At 43.9% G+C, this 10,765-nt stretch overlaps 1 protein-coding gene and 1 long non-coding RNA gene across 5 annotated transcripts in view; one reads left to right on the forward strand and one right to left on the reverse strand.

The window, feature by feature from the left end:
* PCCA (propionyl-CoA carboxylase subunit alpha) overlaps nt 1-10,765 on the forward strand; it is a 378,662-nt gene that overhangs the window by 362,168 nt on the left and 5,729 nt on the right. For all 3 annotated transcript variants that reach the window (XM_028497435.1, XM_007103730.4, XM_024123231.3), the window contains one exon: nt 1,884-2,024. In XM_028497435.1, coding sequence (XP_028353236.1) covers nt 1,884-2,024 — 141 coding nt within the window. The remainder of the gene's footprint in view (nt 1-1,883; nt 2,025-10,765) is intronic.
* Nucleotides 1-10,765, reverse strand: part of LOC129392696 (uncharacterized) — a 95,295-nt gene that overhangs the window by 30,538 nt on the left and 53,992 nt on the right. The gene's annotated exons all lie outside the window — the stretch shown is intronic.

Consider the following 10,765-nt stretch of genomic DNA (forward strand, 5'->3'; position numbering starts at 1 on the left):
TACTAAAACTGTGCAATTTGGTATGATTATATTCTCCCCTCTCCCTGTAGCCCCCCTCCCATAGATTTAATGAAGGACTTTGAGGTACAATTCGTCGTTGATAAATAGCCCCTCTGCCCAGAATGTTTATTAGACTGACAGCAGAATGCACTCTCCTTGCTTTTTTCCCTCACCACTTATGACTCAGATGAATTTTAATAGGAGCAAAAAGCTTTTATTTGCACTGTAATTTCACTTAAGGATCATATCCTTTGGAAACTGGCAGACACTTGTAAGTCTTGATTGCAAAACACACACTCAGGAGTAAAGAAACATGCAAAAGATGTTATTATTCAACCTGTCACAGTGTCTGTCGCAAACCTGCTTGGAACTGAGGCCATCGAAGCCCTTCTGTGGGCCCTCCCGCCACACCTTTTGAAACCAGGCCCCGCAGAGAGCACACGTAAGAGATTTCACCGCCCCTGGACAGCGTTAAGGGCGATCCCATTTTGCTTGTGCCTCCCTGCCATCACGACGCCCACAGGAGGCTTTGAGTTACAGCGGCTTTTTCCGAACAAAATGGAGCTGCCTGGATACTGCATCTGTCTTCCCCCAGGGAAATGCACTTTGGTAGAAATTTGAAAATCTTCAGGTGGTGGTTCCAACTTCACCGAGTAACACTTCCTCCGGCCATGTTATTTTGTTTCTGTTTGAACAGAGCAAACTGTGGCTCATGTGTTTATTCACAGAGATCTAGGATTTTTCCCGCCAGGCAGAAATTCCCTTTATTAGAAATATTCTGTTTGACTGAACTGCCTTTAACGTACCCCTCATTATTTGAGAGCCACCTACAAAATGTGCCATTAAAGTACTGGGCTGTGCAGATTTTTTTTTTAAATTTATTTTTATTTTAAAAGTTTATTTATTTTTGGCTGCGTTGGGTCTTTGCTGTGCGCGGGCTTTCTCTAGTTGCGGTGAGTGGGGGCCTCTCTTTGCAGTGGCTTCTCTTTGTTGCGGAGCACGGGGTCTCGTCGCATGGGCTTCCGTAGTTGTGGCGCACAGGCTCAGTAGCTGTGGCGCACGGGCTTAGTTGCTCCGTGGCATGTGGGATCTTCCCAGACCAGGGCTGGAACCCGTGTCCCCTGCGTTGGCAGGCGGATTCTTAACCACTGCGCCACCAGGGAAGCCCTGCAGATCATGTTTCTTTCAGTGGTTTTAAAATCTAGAATTATTGCCTCTTAGTGTAGAAGATATTCATGTTATATTTCATCTCTATCAACTCTAACCGTCTTGTTACATTGGAAAGACCACGTAGTGTTGTGCCTAAAAAGAAAAGCTAACTTTTTCAATCGTGAACATAACATTTTATGTCACTGGAAAAAAGGTGCATTTTTAAAGATTATTTTGCCCAAAATGAACACCAAAACCCTTTGTCTTAACTTACTGATATGTAGTCCAGCCGCTGTCTTGGGGGAGCAGGCAGTTTGACACGGCTGTCTGCTGCCACCTACCGGTGTCTGCTGGCAGCACCCCTTTCTCCCGTGGGCTGGCCCAGCTGCGGAATTTGTGTCAATTAGGGTAAGTTTGCAAGTGGTGAAGGAAATACAAGGAAATTCTCACTGTTTTCTTTATAAAGTTTTGAGGTGTTTTTCTTAAAAGATACAGGATGATTACTATTTATCACTAATTAATTACCGGAGTAGTTCTACTTCCAAGAAATTTCTAAAACAACTGGCTCACAACATATGGCAGGAACAAACTACTATATTTTGCTTTTGTGTACAATCATGAAAAACCACTTGACTTGAGAGATGGTGTAATTTAAAAGCTAAAAAGTGATTTTGAATGAATGCTGCATTTGAGGAAAAGTTCATCATTTAACCTCACTTCCTTTTCCCTTTAAGTACAAGGTGCATATCCTAACCAGACTCGCCGCAGAATTGAACAAATTTATGCTGGAAAAAGCGTCTGAGGACACAAGCAGTATTCTGCGCTCCCCAATGCCTGGTGTGGTGGTGGCCGTCTCTGTCAAGCCCGGGGACCTGGTAAGGACCGTACTTCTGTGTGTGTGTGTGTGTGTGTGTGTGTGTGTCTGTGTGTGTGTGTGTGTGTGTCTGTGTGTGTGTGTGTGTCCGTGTGTGTCTGTGTTTGTGTGTGTGTGTTTGTGTGTGTGTGTGTGTGTCTCGGGGCTGTTGCAGAGGCTGAAGGAGGATCTCGGTCTTGAGTCACACTACCCCACAGAACAGCAGAGGAGCTTTTGTGCATTCTTTGTCCAACAGTTTCACATCTGAATTAGGTTAGTAACAATATCTCTGAGTGCCTCTCCTCCCAAATGACCAGGGACTGGAACAGAAATAAGGCCAGATTCACTGTTTTTTTGGCAAATTTAGTGTTTCAGGAAGCGTTTCATTTAAAATTTCTGTTTACTCTCTAGCTCTCTGTGGTTTAAGCATCCTTAAAGAAGTCATGCCAAGAAATGATCCCCCAATGGGGGAATTTTTTGCACATATTCTGGAATAAATAGGAAGGGTACTAAGGAAAGTTAATTCCGTAATCTGTATAGTACCAGAGCACTTCCGAAATAAAATTTAGGATCACAGTTTGAATTTTTTCATCTTGACCTTGTGCCATCAAGGCACAAATCGAAGCTGTGTTAGTATTTCCTCCCATGTTCAGTCTCAAGGTAGCATGCTACGGACAAAAGGATACATTCACTGTAGCAGCGCATAGATAGAAATCTATTGATCAGCAGCAAAAGTAAATAGAAGACAAAGATGCAACCAGAAGGTTTCTAGGGAGCACTTAAGCCCCCACGGTTTTGTTCATGTGCTGGAAGATAACATCCAAACATGACAGTCTTTCATGGATGATACGGTGATTCCATTTTGTATTTCAGTCATGTCACAGGAGTTTATATAGTTTCCTGTAAAGATTACATTAAAACTGCCTCTGTATTTGTTTATTAACGTAAGTAAAATAACGTTGAGGAAAACTCATGTAGTTGGTTGGCATTAGCCTCTAGAAAAGTACTTACAGTAGATGAATATTAAGAAAAATGATCAGTTTCAGTTGTTTAAATGATTAGCCCTGAAACTGATATGTGAAGTTGGAAAACTGACTCAACAGTTGCTTTACCTGATGATATAGAAACGGAACAACTACCAGCTTTTCTAGAAGAGCATAAAAGAGGTTCAGGAGCTGTGAATTGTTAGGCTTACTTTGAAAGCATTGACATTGCTGGAAGAAAACACTCATTAAGATCGTCAAACACGCTAGTGTTAAGGACTGGGGAGAGGCGATGCTTAATGAAGATTCTGTGTTGAATGTCTGGGAGAGGTTTGTCTTGTATCTCTTGGTTCTGAAGGATTAGGCCCCTGAGAAGACAGCCCCTTGGCCTTGACGTTAAGAATGTCTACACTCACTACATTACCAGAGCAGTCAGGACAATCTCCTAGTGACTAGAAGTGTAGGTTGGTAAACAGCGGGAGGGGTTTTTGTTGTTTTTTCCATTTTCCTCCTTAAGCGTATTCTGGAAGCCACAGAGGCTGTGTACAGCCATCCTGAGCTTGTCGGTCCTAACTGTGTGGCTTTAATGATAAAGTCACATTTGTGCTTTAGAAAAAGAAATACATATTTCACTGAAATCCTCTTTTCCAACACCTGAGTCAGACAGAACCTGAGAGGAGGGAGGAGGGGGGGTGGCAGCCCCTGCTGGGAGCTCAGTGGTGGGACGGGGTGGGGGTGGGGGGAGGCAGTTCAGGCTGTCGGCTCCCCTCCCCGGAGAGCAGGGGGCCTGCAGCCTCCTTGTTGCCAGCAGCTGCTCCAGATACCAGAAGGGCTTAGCCTTCGTATTTTCCGTTTCCTGGTTAATAAGTTAACGTGGGAAAGCTAGGCATTTTGGTGAAATGGAACAGTGTGGTGTTAGTCCTTGGTTCATGGGGGGTGCTCAGATATTGGAAACCACCACTGATAACTAAATGTGGGTATTCAAGACTGGTTTGATTTGTGAAGGAACTGGGGCCTCTATTTTATGTATTTCTCTAAAGTCAGAGCACACCGTGGGGGGTTGGGGGGAGGGTTGCTGAACCGCCTTCTGGTCTCCGGGTCCCCTTACTTGTAAATAAATGCTCTGCACACGCATGTGCCTGGGTTGGTCACGGAAGGCCTGCTTTCATTCCTCTCCCCAGCTTCCAGTGCCACTTTTGGTCCTGGCAGAACACTTCCTTCCATATTCTGTACCATTGTGTTTTGATAAGACAGTATTTTCCCTTGAGTTATTATTTGTGAAAAGTGTCCCAAACTGCTAATAGCTAAACCAAAAGCAGGGGGTGGGATGTTTAATCGTCGGCTCTTATAACAACTTCTAGAGTTAAATCTGCCTTGTGTAATTAAAACACTCGAAAATTTCCTTGGACCTAAGGCACGGCACATACTTGAGGCCATTATGAGAAAATAACACTTGTAGCTTTTAAGTTTTGCGGTTTAAGATTATTTTAGCACTGTAGGGCGTGCTGTCTTGTCCTTAGCAATAACACTAGCTGAGCCAGGTTCCACTCTTATCAGTAGGAAGATAACGGAATCAGTCATCTTTGTGTATTTTCAAGGAAAACAAGGACCAAAAACACAGCTAAGGGCCTACAAGTATTCTATTTTTCTTTGTAGTGTTATTTTTTATAGTTTAAATCCCAGTTGTCTGTAATTTTTATATTTAGCATAAGTAAAACTTGACAAATCTTACAGTGGTGAGCCTGGCAATCACCTGCTCCACAAAAGTGTCATAGACAATAAAGGGCAGATCTGCTCTGCGAAGTAAATAGCGTTAACAGAGCTTAAGAAGCTCAGGACGAAGTAATCCGAGGTGGCCATTTGGAAGGGTCAGCGTGCTCAGAGAGCTTTGTGGGGAGAGGTCCCCCTCCCTCTCAGCTCCAGAAGCTGGGTTTTACAAACTTAAGTGCTCGTTTCGAGTTCACCCAGCAAACGTCGCTAATACTTTTTCAGTGTCTGTTGCCTGCTATTTAACATTAAATGTGGTAGGAAAATCATTTCTGAAATGATTGTATAATAACCTTTTTGAGTATGTGGGAGGGGATGCCAGTTCATAAGCAGTAAAATGCATACAAGCACGCAAACCAGAAAGAAATGACGTAGGAGTGGATTGAGAACATCTAGAATCACACATATAATTCAGGAAACAGTTGCCAAGAATGACTTTTGTATGCCTTTCCTATGTGCCTTTTTTGTCTGCTTTCTGAAAATATTTTTACAATAACTGATTTTCATTTCAGTTTGAAAAATACCTATTTTTCTGTACATTTAATAATACCATAAACCAGGGGCACTTCTATAATCAAAGTTAGCATTTAAAAAATAACTTGTATTAAGTTTTTAAACTTCTATCTTTATGATTCCTTGAACAAAAATATTAAAAATATATATTCTTTCAGAATAATGCTGAATACATTTTTTTCCCCAGCATTAGACTTAAAGCTGCTGAGTTTGTGGCACAATTTTCGTTTTGACTTTGATATCAGAAACAAAACAAAAAATAAAAATGAGGCAGCCTGTGGGGATATTTTAATATTGCATTTAATTAAGATGGTTTCTAGTTACGTTTAGATTCTGCAGTCATCTCAGCTTTGCATCAGAAATATTCATCTTACTTAATAACATCACAAATTAAGTGAGACATGAACCAGAAGCAGGCTGTATACCCGTTTACATTTCCTTCTTTCTTAATTATTATATTGTGAGTTATTAGTTTGTAAGACCAGGTAAAATAAGAGATGGATATTAAGTACCTGTTGCTGCTTTTTCTTACCACTTAGTCTGTTTGATATTAGTAAGACAGAATTTGGAGTATTTTTGCGGGGCTAAGATGAGGAAGATCCGCTTGATGACGGAATTGACCTTTAGCGGCAGAAGGGTAATTAGCTGTTCGAGATTGCTGTTCTCATGAACAATGTCTTAGGCAAAAGAGGTATATACTATAAAAGTGCACCAAGGAGAACAGAAACTGTGTAATGATTTCTGGGAGAAACACCCAGATTTCGCCCTGATTGATATTCCTCTGTGCCCGTGCTCCTTTGGGGAGAGGCCTCCAGGCAGGGGGACACCACCACTCTGGAGACACAGGTGCCCTGTTTCAGAGAGCGATATTCACACCTGCCCTTTGTCCCTAAACCGTCTGTAACTGAGCTTACAGCTGATGTAGGGGAAATTGAGAATAAACTTGGCATGAGACCTTTCTTTTCATCTCTGGAAGAAGCAGGGTTTGAAGCCTCCCTTGGCCTTAAGTCTTCCCCTTGGGAAGGGCCGGGTGCTGCCTTCCTGACGTGCTTGTCTGGCAGTGACCCGTGGGCTTCACGCGGCCCAGTATCGGTAGCTGCATCCTTCCCTGGCAGAGGTCCTGGCTCGGCTGTTTGATAGATTTTCCAGTTTCTGGATGCCTTGATTTACACTCGTGAAGTAATTGCAGTGATTAAATTTCCATATTTTATAGCAGTGATTATTCAAATGGTTTATTTGACAAGGTGTCAGTTTTTCACCCACACCTCAGATTGTATTCCAAAGCAGGTATGTAGCTTCATGCATTCATTATGTAACATTTTTAAACTTTAAGTTATGAAATATTACAAACCTACAGAAAGTTGTAGAGAATAATACAAGTACATATGCTTTCTGCTCACCTTTGCCATATTTGCTTCAGATTTCATTTAACAATAAAACATTGCTTATACGGTGAACTTGCCCCGTGGCCTCTCCCCAGGAGAATTCCTGTCCTGCCCTCTTCAGAGGTAATGGCTATCCTGAAGTTGGCCTTTTTATCTTTTCCAGATGACATTTATTTTTGAATGTTATGATTAATTTTTGTTGGTGGAAACAATTTGGGAATTTTTACAGTTTAACTTAATGATAATTATCAATATAAGATAAAATATTTTTAGAGATCAATAAATATTGTAGACAAGTCTTCTACAAGTTTGGCACTTGATTTTATTTTTCAAGGGAGGATCTACTTGGAATTAGGGGTATGTTATCTTTGTTTTAAACACTGTTGAAGAGGACAGTCCCCAAACTTAACAAGTTTCAAAATATCTCCTCTCACCTTTTTGCTTAAAAAAAAAAAAAATTAATAAATTAAAATCATTATTTCACTGAGTCCTTTAAAGCAGCCTACTTCACAGACGTCGAGGATCCAGACTGATTTGTTAAAGGTACTATAAATGACATCAGTTTTAACTGGTTCTCTTTGTAACTTAGAGGTTCTGGCTCCAGTTTTGAGCTAACTTAGAGGGTGGTAGGGAGTAGTAATTTTCTTCATTTTAAGGAATTTTCGGAAAAACTGGGCTCGTTTTATACTGGCCGCCTCTCTGTGTTCTTTCCCCGAGCCCTCTGGGCTCCCGCCCTGACGCCCAGTGCACATCCAGGGAGGAGGCCCCAGCAGCACCCTCCTGAGTGAGTCGCTGGTGATCAGACCCGTTCAGGGAGGCCTCGCCCCGCAGATAAGGGGCTTGGCAGCGTTTCTGTCACCTGCCCTCTCTTTTCTTTGTAATTCGATCGTGGTTCCTTCCGTCACTGCTTACATACTGCCCTGTCCCCCGGGGTCTCTTCTCCCACCCTCTTTACGCGAAGATCTTGGGATGGGAGCGCATGCTTCTTCTTCAGGAAATACCAGGGGATATTAACCAGCCTGTCTTACCGGCTCAGAAAGAGGAAGTTATTATACTCAGGTCCTCGCAGCGCCTTTTAACCAAATCCGAGATGCCTTTTCCTTGTGGCTGTTGACTGCGTCTGTCTTCGGATCTAAGGGCCTAAAGCGCATTGCATCCAGGCGCCTGGGTTCTAGCAGCACAACCTTAAGACCGTGATTGAAGGCCTTTCCCCTTTGTGGAGTTGGCAGCAGGGTTGGTACCGATCCCTGCTTTCGGGTGGCCGGTGCAGCAGGGGGGGGACTGCGGCGGGCCGCTGCGCCCTCCGAGCCTTCTGTCTAATCTGGCGGAAAACACAGAATGTAGGACAACAAAAGGAGGCTCCTTTTTCCGTAAAAATTCTTCCTCCCACCCACCCCTCGTCCCCAAGAAAGGGGACTTAATTTTTCAGCTGCACACAGTGATTTGGTGCCCACTCTTGCGTTGAAACAGTTGCTGTCTGAACAGGCAGGAAACCGTTCTCTTTTAATTGCTGAAATCATTCGGAAGTGCTTCATGCCCGGCTTCTATACAGCAGATGCTGTGCATTAATTGGCCCGTGTAGAAGTGACCCAGGGTTCCTTGCAGTGGGCCCAATTTTAGGCAGAGGGTTTAAATAGCTTATTTATTATTTTGTATAATCTGGCATACATTATGTGCTCCTGCACGTGTCGTATTTCATGGTCTGCAGTTTCTAATGTCATGTGGGTTTCAAAACCTGTGTTTCTCTGGTAATGTACTAGCAGCAGGTAAGCTCAAAATACCATCCATCAGGAGCTAATTTTTTATCCAGATACTCCAATGACTGATGAACCTGTCTTTTGTATGAATGTTTAGCACAGTAGAAAGCCATATGCCACTGGCACAGTTTCCTATGCATCCTTTACGGTTGCTAGAGAGTAGGCTTACGGGGGAAAAACCCTCCACGCCGTTTATGGCCTCTTTCCTATATCTAAAGGATAACACCTTTAAAACGGCCCTGGTTGTGGACGACAGAAGAGGGTTAGGGGACTGTCTTGGAGGAAATCTGACTCCCATAATCATTTTCTTTATCAGAAATACGACTGCACACTCTTAATAGGGAACCTTGTTTTGTTCCTCCCCGTCTGTTCAAAACAGACCTTAGCCCATTAGAAGGGCCTCCCTTGTGTGGGAAGACCACAGCTGTTACTGTAAATCTCATCCCGTCACTGTATCACCCCCATTTTGTGGCTCTGAAGGATGAAATTGAGAAATGGAATACTGTGCAGTCATCCTTTACATCTCCAATTTTAGGCCTTTGCCATCATTTTCATGCTTTTATTCCAAATCAAATAACATTAGTGAGCTACACCACCTTCTGATGAATATCTGGTCCTGAGCACAGCTTTCAAGTCTGTACTTTGGGGACTTGCTTTTATGTTTGGTGGAGATCTTTCTCCCCCCTTCTCTTCTCTTTCTCTTCGTGCACCTTCTTGGGGCTTTCTTCATGCATTTGCAGTTTGAACTATACAAGTTGCCAAATGTGTCCCAGCCTTAGCACGTTGTCCCAGAGGGACATGTGCTGGAGAAGGTTCTGTGTCTTTTAATCTCTGGGGAAGGAGTAAAGCAAACTTGGTAGAGGATATTGGGGGCTTTAATCAGAAATAAGAAGTGGTTTAAATCATTAGCACAACAGAGCAGACTATAAGCTTGAAGATAAAAGTCTCTGGGGAAAGAGTCCTCTGAAAATAAATGGAACTTGATAGATTTCCATATCATTTATAACTTCCCTTAATTACACTTGGAAGACTTGCCAGTAAAACTGGAAAATTGGCAGCCTGTATCCATCAGAGCCATTTTGCCGACCGTGGCAAGCAGCTGGCTTTACTGGATTTTATTTCCCATCACTCACAATTAATCATCAGCTGGAGATGTCTGAAACTCTGCAGCGCAGAGCTGTGCCGGGTGACATTCAGGCCTCCCAAGCATGCTAAAATCTGCTGAGTAAATGGGCTGAGGTTTCTTCCCAGCTTACTCACTTTGGGGCAAGGCAGGCTCCCGCTTAATGAGTGCGCTCCGATAATCAGATGCGAATGTGAACCTTGACCTCGTGTCAAAGGAGAGGACGCAGTAGGCCGGATGAAAGATACAGGACTCAGACCTCCATACTTTACACCAATTAGACAGGGAGCGGAGAAGTACATCAGGCTGAGTAGGTTTATCAAAGAGACTTGCGAGGCTTGTGACCATTTTGTAAGCCCGATGTTGGAGACATCCTGTCACAATCATTACGTCGTTACGCAGTGATTCACCAGAGTGTTGGGGAAGTGTGCGCCCACAAACCCTGCTGCGGCCGCACCCCGCGTGCGCGCTGTCCGAGGGAGGCTTGGCCGTGGAGGCGCCCTCTCTGCTCACCCAGTTAATGTCCCCGCTTCCTGAGCACACGGGGAATCGAGGCGGTGTTTCCGGTGCCTTCCGGAGCTCGGGGAGGGCAGGGGAGGGGGCGGGCACCTCTGGACAAGGAGGCTTCCGGGATGTTGAGGTGAGAGGCCTGTGTCATTTTGTCCGAGTTATTGTTGGAACCGCGGCCCTTGGGGGCCCAGCAGGTCGGTGGAGCAGCCCCCAGTTACAGCCCCGTCTGTGTCCTTTGACGTACAGTTTGTACTGTATTTGCTTCCCTGACTTGGGTTTTTGAGGGATGAAATAGCTTGAATTTAGGTCAGGTTCATGTGTGTATATGTGTTTGCGTGCGTGCACGTATAACATGTTTCTGCCGACCAAAATGTGTCTCACTATTGGGTGGAGCATCAAGGATCAACGTCCAAGAGTTCTTTCTCTTTTAGGGATGAATGAGCAGAAACAAACTACAAAGCAGATTGCCGTGAGTGAGCGGAGAAAGAGAAATGAATTACTTAAATTTCCACCAAATAATATAAGTAGAGACTGGCAGAAACAGGGAAAGAAACTAGGGAGAGGAAACAGGAAAGAAAAGGACGACAGAGCCGTGAGGATGGTTCCAGATTCAGGGCAGCCAGCGCTGCCCATCTGGCAGCAGATTGGCACTTCCAAGCCGCAGGCACTTTCTCTGAAGCCCTTTTTTTTTTTTTTTTTTTTTGCCGTACGCGGGCCTCTCACTG

The sequence above is a fragment of the Physeter macrocephalus genome, chromosome 13 (genome assembly GCF_002837175.3).
Source record: "Physeter macrocephalus isolate SW-GA chromosome 13, ASM283717v5, whole genome shotgun sequence".
Classification (NCBI taxonomy): Eukaryota; Metazoa; Chordata; class Mammalia; order Artiodactyla; family Physeteridae; genus Physeter; species Physeter macrocephalus.